General features: G+C 37.1%; 2 protein-coding genes across 2 annotated transcripts; one reads left to right on the forward strand and one right to left on the reverse strand.

The window, feature by feature from the left end:
• Window positions 1-346: 346 nt before the first annotated feature.
• LOC109092255 lies at window positions 347-9,249 on the forward strand. The gene is made up of 4 exons (XM_019106008.2): window positions 347-609; window positions 2,096-4,331; window positions 6,338-6,414; window positions 7,933-9,249. Exons 2-4 carry the CDS (start codon window positions 2,108-2,110, stop codon window positions 8,008-8,010), a joined length of 2,379 nt encoding a protein of 792 aa, XP_018961553.2. The 5' UTR covers window positions 347-609; window positions 2,096-2,107; the 3' UTR covers window positions 8,011-9,249.
• A 404-nt stretch (window positions 9,250-9,653) lies between these two features.
• LOC109062374 (alpha-1B-glycoprotein-like) lies at window positions 9,654-15,404 on the reverse strand. Its single transcript, XM_042757753.1, has 10 exons — window positions 14,619-15,404; window positions 13,975-14,247; window positions 12,971-13,300; window positions 11,832-12,113; window positions 11,711-11,740; window positions 11,479-11,574; window positions 11,260-11,290; window positions 10,802-10,851; window positions 10,631-10,665; window positions 9,654-10,377 (listed from the first exon to the last, which is right to left on the reverse strand). Exons 1-10 carry the CDS (start codon window positions 14,674-14,676, stop codon window positions 10,285-10,287), a joined length of 1,278 nt encoding a protein of 425 aa, XP_042613687.1. The 5' UTR covers window positions 14,677-15,404; the 3' UTR covers window positions 9,654-10,284.
• Between the last annotated feature and the right edge of the window lie 216 nt (window positions 15,405-15,620).

The raw sequence follows: 15,620 nt of genomic DNA on the forward strand, positions 1-15,620 counted from the left end.
CAGTGTCATGAACAAGCATGTATTAATCAGTTTAATTAAAAAAGTAATTATGCTTAAATATGCTACCATTCATGGTTAACTCCTGTTCATGCATAATACATTAACTAATGTTAATTGAAATTAAAATGTATCAAAATGTATATGTAAAAATTAACATTAACCTGACATTAACAAATGCTGTAAAATTATTGTTCATTGTTAGCTCATGATACCTAAACATTGAACATTATTATAGTATTATAAAAGTATTATAGCTACATGTAGATCCTGCAGTATTGTGGATGAATCTGCAAGTTATTCATAAAGAGATCCCCTGTTCAAACCCTGGCTTCAGTCATGAGAGCTTTGAGAGCTGCTTGGATTAGTGATGCAAGGCTGTGGTTTACTCAACAGCTTTAGTGCAGTGTGGAAGTAGGAGAGAAATGAACTGCACATATTTTAACCTTGATTACTAAGCAGGGGGTGGAGGTACTGAGAGGGAGTTTAAGAGAGAAGGAAACCAGGGAAAGAAAGGGCAGATTTCAAAACTTCTTGGTGTATCAGGGGGACGATTTCAGTTCTTTCTGTCTTTCAGCTGACCTTCCATCCTTTCCTTCATCTCATCGGCTGGTAGGCCTATTTTCATTTGTCATCTTATTTTATGTATAAGAGTGGGTCCTGTAAGTTAATTCAGTAGTATATATATGTTACAAAGTAAGGAATTTCAGCTTGGGTTCATCAATAGGATATTGCAGGATTATTTAATTTACCGCCCTCCACATTACTAATTTTACTTAGAAGCACATTAAGTGCCAGAAACATACTTATCCACATTTTGTGACAGATGTTCATTAAGTCTTGTGATTTATGGATGCTGACAGCAGTTTTCAGTATGCTGTAGCTAAAAATAGATTTGTGCTACTAGGTTTTGTTTATGTACTTAATTTTTACATCTTTTCCATCCTTTTGAAATTCATTCAAAACTTTTATTATATATTTTGTGGGCGTTTTATAATTCATAAGGACACTAAGAATACCTCACTGTTATTGCTGTATTATTTCTGAATCAGACTTTCCATGTTGTTTAGTCATTCATGTCCACAGTATAATCTGATTAAACTGTATTAATCTGCTCCTTATGTAAATAGCATTATGCTATGACACACCTTTTAAGTCCTTGTGTTTCTTTTACGTCCAGTGGAAAATGCAATCCAGTGTCCAAATATTATATTGATAACGATCAACTCCTTGTAAACAAACAAACAAAACAAAACAAAACAAAAAAATAATCCCTGACTTACATGGAGATCTGATTTTGTATTTAATAATTATGATTCTCAGAAGACCTGGTTAAACTTTTACTTTGTAAAGAATAGAAAGAAACTATTGACTTTGAAGGTGGAAAAAGTTCCACTCCTGACACTGCACACTGTTTAATGTTCTTCTAACTTTAATAATTTAGTTAATCATTCTAAGTCACGTGCCAATATGAAAAAAAAAAAAAAAAAAAAAAAAAAAACAGTATGGATCAATGTGCAAGACAATGACAGAAAAAACGAGATAACAGTTACAGAAAAAAATGCCTTGTCTGTAGATGGATGCAAATAAAAAAATTTAATAATATGAAAATAAAATTTAATAAATAATTGTTTCAGGTGACCTATTTCAAGGTGATCTTAATATGAAAAGATACTAATCTGACTTAATGAATGACCTAATGAATTTGATTAAGACATAGAGGTCAAAGAATTGTGAAACAAAAACCCAACAACAACAACAGACTGCAACGGTGAAAAAGGTTCCATGCAGTCACACTGTAACTCAATTTAGTATTAGCCTTCCTGAGCTGCTAGGATTGAAACATAAGCTGATTATAGATTCCTAAATCAGCAAAAAAAAAAAAAAAAAAAACTAAGTGTTTCCCTTACAAAGAAAATGCCTTCATGGGTCTCACCTCTATGACATAAAAATGAAGAACAGGTGAGAAAATCAGTTAGGCATGCCTGGGAAGAAAAAGACAACTTTTTTGAATACCAATTCAATCAAATAAAGGAAGCCAGTTTCTGGCTTGTCATTCTGTTATTGTATAACACACTTTGCCATTTATTTCATACAGATCTACTGCCAAATGGATACAGACTCTGTGACTTGTCCTCAGAAATCTGAATCCGAGGATGAATGCAGTAGTGAAGAAGGAAAATTCCACTTCACCAATGATAGGGAAAAGAAGGACAAAGAAGATATTAGTGGGTTAGAAAAAACAAAAACACCTGACAGCAGTTTCCCTCCTCAACCTCACGATCATCCCATCTCCTCACCAGCAGATGGAGCCATTGAGGTAACAATGGAAGACTTGAGCAGTACAGATGAAAATGACCCGAATGGTGATCAGGAGTGGCCACAAGTGCCAGGTCTGAAAGAAGATATCCAACCAGAGAGGAATGAGTGTCAGGCCATTGAGATTCAGGATGAGGTGAAGGAAAACACTGAAACCAGTGAAGATGTTCAGACATCTGTGCATGACACTGAGGGTGAGGAACCTGTTACCATGAAACCGGTAGACAAAGGCTCAGTTGTGTTCCTATCAGAAAACAGCGATGAGCAAAATATTGACCGCAAACCTGTGGACTTTGCCACCACCAGGGATCAGTGGGTCAGACGGGACAGTCATTGTGATGAACCATCAAACCTGACGTATTCCAAGGTGTATTCCAAGAGCTTTTCAAAATGTCTTCTCTCTGAGACCGAACCTTCATCAAGCACCCAAAGTGAATCCACAACTGAACCTGTGGTTAATGCCAAGAACATCCAGCAGAGGGAGCTTGAGGTAAACAACCCAAGCAGTCTGAAGGAGAATGAGGAGGTACAACAGGTGTGCGGTGCTGATCCGCCCCTAGAAACAGTTGCAGGCAAGCCAACCAATCCAGAGCAAGGAAACTCCGCCTGTATCTCTACCGAAGTAAAAGAGCCATTGATAATGCCACAGGGGAGGAGGAACAGTAAAAGGGAGGAGAGAGAGGGTGGTGAAACAGGTGAAGAGCGAAAGCAAACAGTGCGTTTCACAGAAACAGGTGGGACCGAAGGAAAGCAGCTGGGGGAGGTTAAAGATCAAAAACAAGAACGGGAAAACAAGTCAAACACAAAGCCTCATTTAGGAGAAGGGAAAGTCAACAGAATGCAGGTGGTTCATTTTGATGACAGCCAGAGCGATAGTGGCGTATCAGCAGATTTCTCCCTCAACAGCACAACAGATGTCTTGGAGGGCCATGATAATGATGCTCCTCAGCCCTCTGAATCTCCTCCAAATGAAACTCCCATTGAGAGGGAGATCCGTTTGACCATGAAGAGAGAGCAGAGTCTACGGCGTTCTCGAGGACTGTGCGACCCAACTGACAGGACTAATGAGTTTGTGGAAATTCCATTGAGAAGACCTATTCTATCCCAGGACCCCCAGATAAGACCTGACTCAAGCCACGACAAAGACCGGCTGTTTGCTGGAAAGAAGATGCAGAAGGAAATCAGCGCAGAGACAGAGAGGGAGAAGGTTCTAGTTGAACTGGGCCGACTACCTGGGTTCTATGACAAGGGAACAGAGGTACAGCTTCAAGAAAAAAAGCAGCTTTTTGAGTCATTCCAAGAGCCGAAGGAATCAGTGGCAACCATTTACAGATCTGCCTCAAACTCCACCGCAGAGTCTGCCGCTGGAATACAGGAAGTTGATTCTGCTGTTGATGTTAAACAACGCCTAATGCAATTCTCACAAAGTTCTCCCACCCCACCAGCTATGGCCCAGTATGGAGGCACCAACGGCAACCCGCCTGCTGCTCGAGGACCTGGTCTATCTGAGGGAATCAAGGGCCAGATAATCATCATAGAGTCCAACGCTATTCCCACAACTGTGGGAGGACCAAACGGAGGTTATAAGACAACCTCATGGACAGATGGAGGATCTGTGAAAGCGATGAATTCAGAGGGTGTGAGGGCTTTTTCTGCTGAGCCTGTCAGAGCAAGACAAAGTCCAAATTTAGAAGTGACTGAAGATGAAGATTTGAGTTTAGTGAAGGAGAACCCTTTCTTCAAGCTCCGCTCTTCTACGAGTCTGCAGTCTCAGGTGGAGCTGGACATTAAGGAGGCTAAGAAGAGGGAACAAGAACTACAGAGACAGAGAAACAATCTTTATGGAGGAGTAGCCATGTATACAGATGAAGGAAGTGGAGCAGGAATGGATTTGAGGACAGAAATTAGAGTGAAAGAGGAATGGGGAACCTCTAGCCAAGAGATTCCCCCATCTCAATGGACAAATTTGACTCCAGCAGACCGCCAATCAGAAACGTTTACCACCACTACGTCAGGTAAGTCATTGTTAGAAGCATGTTAAAAATTGATTTCTGTTCACAGAGCAGTTCAAATCAACTGAAAAATTCACACCATTGGTGCTTTAATGTTGTAGTTGAAAAGAACATATTGAAGGTAGGAATGGTATACACTGGATATTAAATGCATAAATGTAAATGAAAACCCAAAGAAACGTATGCATTCAATATATAGTTCATGCATTACCTGAGAATCAAACAAATGACTTCTTTGTTGTTAACATCGTACACAACCATTTAAGCTACTGGACACATACAAAAAAGCATTTGTCATTCAAATTCTGTCGCATTCAAAATAATACAAAATACATTTGCTCAGCCAAGCATTTCCTGGGAACACACCCATAATCTTTGTATTTCTAGCAGCACACGCTACTGTTTTAGCTACAGGAGAGGATGCAACATAGATCAAATGTATAAATGGAGGATACATATGCAAAAAACAAGTCATATCTAAAAAAAATCCTGAAAAATAACTATTCATTTAAAGGTTATACATTTGACTGACAACTTTATCCGAAGCAGTTTACATTGCATTCAAGATCTACTGTATGTGTTCATTCTTTGGGAATCAAACCCATGACCTTGGTGTTGTTGGCACAATGCTCTACTACTTCAGCTAAGGGGAAAACCTTAATAACAGCAACACTGGCAAAACTTAACACTTGTGAACTATTATTTAAAGGGATACTCCATCCCAAAATGAAAATGTAGTCATTATTCACTTACCCCCCCATGTCGTTGGTGGTAAGTGATTAATGACAAAATTTTCATTTTGGGATGGAGTAACCCTTTAACAGTGTGATTCTAACACTTTTCTGTGTCTAGAATGTTATTTAACCATAATATAATTTGACTGGAAGCTGGTAGTTTGTGCTTCACCATGGCAGCGAACAAACAAAGAGCCAGAATGCTAATATGGTGTTGTGTCACCAGTACTAACATAACCTGGTTATTGAAATTTCTGTATTAGTCAAATGTGCTGACATGAGCATAATATGGAGTAAGAGTATGGATAAGAGTACTGTGCATTTTTGAAATATAACATGTGTCCAATACATAAACTACAGTTGTGATTTCTTGAAATGATATTTTTCTACTGTACAAGCCTGCTGAAATGCCTGCTAGTCTTCATTTAGAGAAATGATCCAAGCATTTACGCTAACAATTAGTGACACATAGATTTCGTATTAAACTGATGGGGAAGTGAAATAACTTTGTTTTCCACATTCTAAAAAATGCTGGGTTGCTTTCGATCAAATATGGAAGATGGGTTGAATTTTTTTTTAGAGTACAGTAATTTTTTAAGTTGTGTTTTGTTTTTTGTTTCATTTCTACGTCAGACTCATTTTTATGAAAGAAATCTCCATTCCGGTTTACTCAGAAGAGCTATCCTTTACAATTATTAGCGTAACAATTTCTGCCAAAATGCCATAGTATAGTACTTACTACTGTAAAATCATAATTTGTGTGATATCTACTTCTAATAGTGAGATATTTTCTGAATCCTTCTGTCATTTTATATTCTTCCTTGGCTGATGATGGCCAATATTACTTTAACCACTGCTTTACTATAATAACAATAACTTCAATAGCTATGTTAATTTACGTAACCATAGTACATTTTTGTAAGGGCAACTAACAGTTATAGACAAGTATTGCTGTTGTCATAACTTTATACTACTGTGATGCAACAGAAGTGACTTTCTGATATGTGAAAAAAGTTTTAAGTATTTTAAGTATTTTAATTCAATTTTTCTTATAAAAAAGTCTTCATTATCCTTTTCAGTGTGAAATTCTGCTATATTTGGACACTTAATTCATGTTTCTCTTCTAAATCTTGAGAAAAATATGTGCCTACTTGTCAGTACTTTGTTGTTTTCTCACCCATTGATCATTATGCATGGATATTTTCATGAACATCCAGTTCATTAATGGATTATACAGTGCATTCACTGAAATAAACATCTGTCTTCTGCTTATAGTGCGTCAATCCACTGGAAAACTGGACCTTACATGGCCACCGCCCCAATCTGATGAAGATCAAAGACAACTGTCAGAGGTAGACTTTTTGTTTGAATCTCTTCTATATTCTTTTCTAGAACTAAATGTCTATGTCTCAGTTACACTGGTGTTGGTAGCATTCTGGCTAAACCCAAAGGTCTGAGGATCAAATTCTGAATGTGGTAATCCATGAAATGAGGTTTTACTTAAACAATGAACAGATACCAAAGCTCTTCAACCTTTCAATAGGTAATAAAGGGTATCAAAGTTTCAGTCACCCTCCCTGCGCAAACACAACCACACACACTTAAATGTGACGCTGCTGAAAAAGCGGCTTATCTTTCATATAATGAGAGTACAGAGCAGAGTTCATACTAGCTGCATTCTTAAAAATCAAGATTAGGTCATCACTGTATTATCACTACTACCACTGAATCACTGAATATCCTCAGCCAGGAAAGTATAATGTAACCAACACAATCAGCACAATCAAAACCGATAGGTGTTGGCAAGCGAACACTGCCTTTATCTGAAGACAGAGGCTTTTTTTTTCAGTTCATCTCAGCTCTCATTTGCTAAGAGAAAAAGTGGCAACCTTATAAATGAGGAAGTTAAAATTGCATGTGCTGCTCCTGTGTTAACTTTTTTAATAAATGTGTTTAAAAAGGAACGCTTCACCCAAAAATGAGAAATCTGTCAGCATTTTTTCACCCTTATGTCATTCCAAAACTTTGTAACTTTCATTTGTCAAACTGAAAAAGGAGGTGTTAGACAGGAAGTTCACCGTGTTCTCTTACATAGAACGAGTGAATGGTGACCAGGAGCTACAAAAATTATAAAAAAGGTGTGTGCAAATTGTATTATATAAATTTACACTGATATTCAGTGACAAGTCAAATGTATTCACTTCTCACATCTAACTCAAATGTACTTATTTGAATGTGTATTCAAATTTGGTGTGCTATGATCACTTATGTGATGTGAGAACCAGTTACAATATGGCATCATTGATACCAAATCTTGTGTGACACATTTCTATATATATTCACATATGAATATACGCGAATAAGAATGAAATAATGACACATTTCAAAGTGAATAACAACTCAGTATGCCTTCAAAAGACCACTTTAAGGATGCTTTTTGTCATTTTTGGAGCTTGACACTGCCTGGTCACCATTTGGTTTTATTGTTTGTAAGGGAGCAGTATAGACATTCCTCAAAATATCTCCATGGAGGAAAAATGTCACATGGGTTGAAAACCAAACAAGGTTTAGTCAATGACGACAATTTTTATTTATGACCAAATTGTTTCCTTTAAAAAAAAAAGGGTACTCAAAATATATGTATTTGCACCTTATTACCTCTAAAGGGCACATATAAGTACCCTAAATGTATATTTTTGAACCTAAAGTGTACATATTAGTACCTTATTGGTACACATACCTTTCGAAAAGGTACCATGCCAGTGACAACTTTTGTACCTGTTTTGGAGAGTGTATGCTATGTTTGATAAAGGAATTCAATTTCAAATTCACTTACTAATGTTCTTATTTTAATGTTCTGATCAATACAGACAACGGTAAAGATCCCAAGGCAGAGAAATCCATTACTCGAGCGCTGGGAGTCAGGGATGGTGAACGACTGGGACTGAAACACAACTACAACATCCTGATGTACAATATGAAGCCCAGCCAACCATGAGTGCACCGGCCTAAAATAAAGCGTATGAACAAATGATCAGTTTCCCAGTTTAAGGAACACGTGCCATTATGGGTAGATAAAGAGCAGCATTTGCCTCAAAAAGACACTGCAAGCTGGATATCCAATTTGATATTCTACAACACACACCTTGTAAATAACAGATGAGCCAAACTTTTGTTAGTAGGTATAATGGTCGACCAGTGTTTATTGGCATTATATGGGCTAAAAATTATTTCAGTATAATAATTATGTAATTCTCAATGTAATTTTCTGATTTACAGTTATACAGTTATTTATAGTCAATAAACATAGCTGCTTATCTCATAGTAACAAAACAGTCTAAAGGCTGTCTAAAGTCTAAAGATTATATAAGAATTATATTTAAATAAACATTCTTTTATAGATATTTCATTACTCATTAGAAAAGCTAAACTATACTGGGAAATGGCTTCATTGATACGTATATAAAAATGCTAAAATAAATAAAAATGTGTTAATCAGCTTTTTTGGTTATTTGCGAATGCACTGAATCATTTTCCAAGATTCAAATTGTTGAATGTGACTCATTGTTAGTATTGTGATAGAGGTTTGGCCCTTGGAGTCCGAAACTAGATAACTGACTTCACAATAGACACAATAACCAGAATGTAATGCTTACGCCATATCTATGGCTTTGATTTTCAAAATAACAATTAAAGAGGGCGATGTTCTAGCATTCCATTCAGCTTCCACGCAAAAGCCCTTTGCTTGTTCAAGGACATCACAGTCCGTTCTAACCTTCTGCATACTCAGCCCGAGCTGCGAGGTACGAACACCAGACTGCTGTGACTCAACACACCAGTGGCCATTCAAATTCATCGCCATGGTGATTATGGTACTGTAGGAAAGGTACAAAGAAAACGTCTGAGCCCGAGTGAGATTAGTCATGAGTGAGATCACGACACACACATATGCAGTATGCTTTACTGACCCTCTAGTTGCCTGTGAATTATTAATTCACTCTTTCTCAGCACAGTTAGCCAAGGCTGTATGGGATTGCTCATTTCAGATATGGCAGCAGCTCATCCATACCACTGGAGAAACGCTGCCCACTGATTTCAGATTTCAATGAGCCTAATCCAAATGATCTTTAAGACCAATAAACAATTCTATTCTTTGTATTCTTAGGAAAACAAAACAATATGATTAGTGACACATCGGTAGTTTCTGGCAAAATATATAATCTGTATTTGAATTACAGTAGTTTGAGCATTGTTTTGTTCCAGACAGATCTTAGAGTTTCTGAATAAATGCAGGGGATAATTCACTCAAATATAAAAAATACTGTCATCATTTACAGTTGACAATAGCCACTGACTTCCCTAGTATTTTTTATTTTTTGCCATACTTTGGAAGTCAACGGCTACCATCAGCTGTTTGGTTACCAACATTCTTCAAAATATCTTGTTTTGTGCTCAGCGGAAGAAAGAAACTCACACAGGTTTGGAACAAGTGGAGGGTGAGCAAATGATGACAGAAATTTCATTTTTGGGTGAACTACTTTAAGGTGCTTCAGAGGACAAAGCAGATAAACTTCAGTCAACCATATGCCACTATGGTCTCAGACTGTAAGAGAGCTATAAATGGTTTATTGTTTGATAATTAAAATGTTATCATGATACTTCAAATAGTTTCAGGCTATGTGAACACATAGATGGGAACAAAAATTGGGAACAAAAAGTCTTAAAAAAAAACTAGCATCAAATAATGTAGTTCTGGCATGACTGTCAAATTAATTTCCTTTTAAATTTTCATGATAAGCAAAGAGGAACTGAAAGAAGTTCTTAAGCACCACTTGAACTAAGTGTCCTCTGCTGTGCAAAAATGCAAATAAAAGATTTCACTTTTCAGCTTTAGGTGATTAAATCTATAAAACGATTTGCAAAGATTTAATTCCCAACACTTAAAACTGCCAGTGCTTCACTGAAATGTCTATCTCACATTATATCTGGATGTCCAGAGCCCCCTGCTGACAGAAAAATTCATATCTCAGTGAAAAGTACTATGAACTACAGAAACTACAGTAAATTGTTTACTCATTCATTACTTTACAAATATATAAAAAATGTTTCAGCTTTTAAATATACATCACAATATACAGAATATGTCAAACACAAAATGTAGCATCTGGTCCGTTGATCGATAGATAGATAGATAGATAGATAGATAGATAGATAGATAGACATCAGAAAACTGAGGCGTTCTTAAAGGTTGCCATGGGATAATCGTAGATGGGCTCTGAAAATGAGGGTCTTCCTCTAAGCATTTGTCCATTTTCCTGTAGATTGGAAACATGTGCACATTAAAAACATGCAAGAAATGTGATAAGCTAGTGTTCTCACAGCGGACATAATGCAACAGGAGGATGTTGGCAAACACTGTGTGATCTAAAGAAATCTTATTCTTCCTCTCTAATTCTTGCCTAAACTCAGCATACTGGTAACCTTAGTACTTGGAATGAGATATGAGATACTAGTTGGGCCTTTTGTAAAGGGAATCACAAGAGAAGGTTGGAAATTGTGCATCTTTACCTCAGTTCCAATGTCAACACGCTGCAGAGTGAGATCTGATGAAAAAAATGAATCATGGTGAGAGAAAATCAATAAACTTCAAGACAAAATCAGTTTCTGTGATGATTATGATATAATGATGGGAGATTTATGTAGTGATTGGATGATGACCAGATTGTCACAGTGACTTACCAACAATATGATCTCTGGAGTGCACATTTTGCCAGAATTTTTCTTGATCTCTGTTGAAAAAGTTTTATTATATTTTTTCATATTTTGGTAACATGCATATCACTCATATTAGCAGTGTACTATGATATTAAAATAATTATATACATCATCACACAAATCATTTTAATCATTTACATTTTTCATTTTATTTGCTAATTTTATTCAGTACTGCTGTCTTTTTAAAAAAAAAAAAAAAAAAAAAAAACTTTAGTATGTACTTAAATTATTTAGATAATCTTTATTCCTGTAACTCAAATAGTTGAGCACAATGCTAGACAAGGAACAGATAGTGATGTAATAATGTACACTCTTAGCAGACTTCAAGTTGCTTGAAATAAAAAAGTCTACCCAATGAATATACTGTATGTAAATGCAGGTTTAATCAAATATCAGGTACGCTCTCCAGTATTGTGTCTCACCTTTGTCTCCTTCTCTCTGACATGTTTTTGACTGCAAATAAATGGGTAGAGATTACAATTCAATTGATATTAATGAGGGTTACATGCATGAATGAACAACAATCAATGGGTGTTTTAACTTTGTATTGTTCCAGTATTTAATTAAATGGATTGAGAAGATAATCACCACTGAGTATTATAGTTCATCAGAGACTAGACTTCTAGATATCTAATACTCACGATGTCTGTGCACGGCAAAGCCCAAGATTGCCACCACCATGAGAAACAGAACACCCGCAGACACAGAGCCAACAATCAGAGCCAGGTCTGTGCTGCCTATCCACAGACATGTATGAAAACAAAGGAGAGTGTTTTAGATACCACCTTGGGCATATTTGATTACTGCATTACTGTGATAGCTACAAAGATACAGTACATACAATATACATTACAATATACAATTAAACATTACCTGTAGAGCTCGATGTGCATAGATGATATCCTGAAAAATTATGTAATAAATCAGATTTTAAGGTCTTATTTATGTAACATCATGAGATATAATATCACGTTTAGTATAATACATTCAGTACCTGTAATGCATGGGATAGTAATTGGTGAGCTCATTTTAGAGTACGCCTTGGTGTTGCCCAATGACACGCTGTACTGACACTGATACTGTGCACCATGTTCATAACGGATGGGTATGGGAAATCTAGCACTGTGTTGGATCAGGGACGCCTGATGGGTTGCCTCAGGTGACAGGACACCGACACGAAATAAACTGAAGTAGCCTTGAGGATATGAGGGTGACCCAACACACTCCAGAAATTCACCCTCGCTTCGGGACAAGGACAGAGTGGGGACTGGGAGCTCTGTAAGAGGAAACACACACAGACACAGAGACATGAGAACATTTGCTTAATAGCACAAATGTGCACATTAAAGTGAGATGCCTTGCTGCTTACTGTCTACACAGGCAGATGCCTCCATAAAGGAATAGTGCACCCATAAATGAACATTCTGTCATAATTTACTCACCCTCAAGTTGTTTAAAACGTCTTCTTTTGTGTTCAACAGAAGAAAGAAATGTATGCACGTTTGGAACATGAGGGTAAATAAATGATGACAAAATATTCATTTTTGGGTAAAATATTCCTTTAAGGTGCTGTCACATAAAAAAAGGTCCATTATTCATTGTGAAACTTCTGATCAAGCAGATTCTTATTGGAATGACTGGATTTCACTTGCGAAAATGTGGCCGTACTTGTAAGCAGTAACTCAAATCATGGAACTTCATAAAGGTATGGTCATATTAGCGAAACTTCTGTGAAATTTAAAAAAGTCCATTGTCCTCTTGACATCTCAACAATAATTTGTTCACTAGCTGCATTTGAATTCATGTTCTGCCAGAGTATATGCTACATTCAATAGATCTTGAAAGTTATAAGTATGTTCAATAAGTATGCATGAATACAATCCAGATATGATATGTAATCCATGTTGGAACTGTCATGATGGCCTGATATATTATGATATTAACAGGATAGAAGGTCATCTGGGTATTTTACGCCGACTGTTTTATAAATACATAGTGTTTAGAAGTAGGTAAGCTGGCCATGGCTGAACATTCTGCTGTGAATTTTGTGTTTGCTTTATCCTTGAAGGATATAAATAGACACAAAATGTAGTAAGAATAGCATGCACATCAATCCGACAGTTGTCTCCTCACCTATGACAGTAATGTGCACCGGCTGACTGGCTGTGGAGTTCACCTGTCCCGTCTTCTGTGATTTGAGTTGGTAGAGGCAGACATAGTCCCCACCGTCCTCCCGTCCCTTTGCCTTCACACTGAAGTAAGCTTCATGGGACTGAGACACCAGCTGGGCTGGAGCAACCATGGAGCCCGGGGTTCCTTTGGCTCTCCGGAGCAAGAGAAAAGCCTCAGGAGACGGTTTCTGACGGTCAGGTGGAGCCTGACAGTGGAATGACAGTGTTTCACCAGGACTAACATTCCCACTAGAGGGCTCGACCACCAGTTCAGGGGATGGAGGGGGACCGACTGAGAATACGGCAAGAAGAAGAATGAAAGTTATGAGCATTTAGTGTTTTTAGAATAAATGTGTGAAAAAACAAAGATAAGAGACAGAAATACTAACATACAGTTGAAATACAACACTAAAGATGTAAAGCCCTACTGGGTGGAGTAGTCTGGTTTAGTGGTGAGGAACTTTCAACTGTAGATAGAGCTGTTTCTTTAACCGTCACACCATTGTGACCTCAAAACCTCTCACGCTACAGCTGCAAACTACTTCAGCTGTGCTTAGCTGTGCTTCAGCTAACAGAGATTCATGCAGTATTCAAGCAGGATCACTGACATGAAGGAAAGAAAAAATGTGCGTGTGTGTACCTGGAATTCCCTGTGTAACAGAGACCAGATGTCTTTGTGGGGACATTTGGTCATTTTTGGACTTTTTTTTTTTTTTTTGGTCCCACTGAGGAAAAAAGCTTGTAAATCATACACAATAAATTTTTTTGAAAATCTAAAATAGCAGACTTTTTGTGTGTGAAGGGGTAGGTCTAGGGAAAGGGAATGGAAAATACAGTTTGCACAGTATAAAAAAACATTATATTTATGGAATATCCCCATAAAACATGGTAAGCAGTGTCTCTCTCTCTCTCTGTGTGTGTGTGTGTACATAATATAACAAAATATAATATAAAAGAAACACTCACCTTTCTGCTCTGGCTGCAAATAGGAACTGATCATGCTGCTGTCATACTGACAGCAATACAGATTCTCTTTTTCTGTATCTTTTCCCCTAAGAATAAAGAAAGCCCTTTTCTGTTTGGTTGAATTCTCAACCTTATCTATCTGCTGGCGCATTTTGAAAAGTTTAAATACAAGTCCACCATAACCTTCTGGAGCCTGACACAACAACTTCACAGATGAGCCTCTGGTGGCTGTCTGGGTCAGTGTAGGAGCCGGTGGGGCAGAGTATTCAGCAGCTGAAACAAAAAGGAACGTGAATATATTAGTCAAAGTTACAACTGAACTCAAGTGCTCAATTATGTCTGATCAATCTGGTCATCCAGATTTGTTCCAAACCTGGGCAAGCATGGAAATTCATGCTGCTCTAAAGTGGGTCTTTAAGTAAAAAAATAAGTGAATATATCTATTAAGAACAAGGATTTCAACCATAATGGTCCAAAAACAACTTCATATTAAAATGAAACTCTAAAGACACATATTTAGATATTGTTTACACTGCTTTTATACAATAAAAAGAACATTTTGTGATTTGCTACATGATTTACATTATAGTGGGACAGATATTGTGATCACACAGAAATATAAATGTGGAAAATTACACACTTACCACTAAAATGCGGCTTGAGGATGATCAAAGCTGTGAGGAAATACCCACAAAATAACATTCTTCCAGTGTTGAAGTCCAAATATTCTGGTTTCTTGACAGCTATTAGAGCTTCAAAAAGTCTTACAGGCCTGTGTATATATTTTTATGAGAAACTGCCTTTATGGCTTGCCGAGTCAGTGGTGAGACAGATGCATAAAATCACTACTTGCTGAACCTCCTTTCCCATTCACTTATGCAAACTTCCTCATCCACACATTAAAATACCAACGAACATGTTTCATATGTTTAAGAAAACCACATCCTTCCATTACATCAAAGAAGAAAGGCAGAAAGACACTCCCACGAGTGGCCCATGTGAGCTAAAACCGCATATGACAATGACAGGAAATTGGTGTACTCGTGTGCAAAACTCACTCATCTCTGTGTCCTCTACTTCCAAACAACCTTAAATTTGTCCACTGATAATTCTTTGTGTTCATGCTTCATCCCTTGCCCAAAAAAACAGAACTGTTGTGTTAAGCAGGACCGTTAGCCACAAAGCCACTGAGTTTGACCAATCCTTCCCGATATCCAGATTAGTGGTCCATATGGACCAATATGATTTATTTTTGGTTCCTCTCAACCCTGAACATGTGGTTAGGATAGTCATGCAGGAACTACATTTTAAATCTAACAGCATGTTTACTGCAGATGGGAGGAACTGTAATCATTTGATTGTTTTGTCAGTGTCACATGGACAGGAAAAACAAATATTGCCATTTCTATTTCTTGTCTTGTGCATTGTCCCTTTTTTCCATAATAATCAAGCCCTTTCAAATGATTGGACTATTACTTATTTAATTTCCATAATGTGAATTGTTTTTAGGAGAAACCAACTAAAAAATTACCTTTGTCCCAAAGCCTAAGAAATTTGAACCTGTGTAACCCATCATAAAAGAGTACCTGGAAATTCAGTCGTTTTTTCACTTCTAACATTTTATATGAAGCTTTCATAATCCACAA

The sequence above is a fragment of the Cyprinus carpio genome, chromosome A6 (genome assembly GCF_018340385.1).
Source record: "Cyprinus carpio isolate SPL01 chromosome A6, ASM1834038v1, whole genome shotgun sequence".
Lineage (NCBI taxonomy): Eukaryota > Metazoa > Chordata > Actinopteri > Cypriniformes > Cyprinidae > Cyprinus > Cyprinus carpio.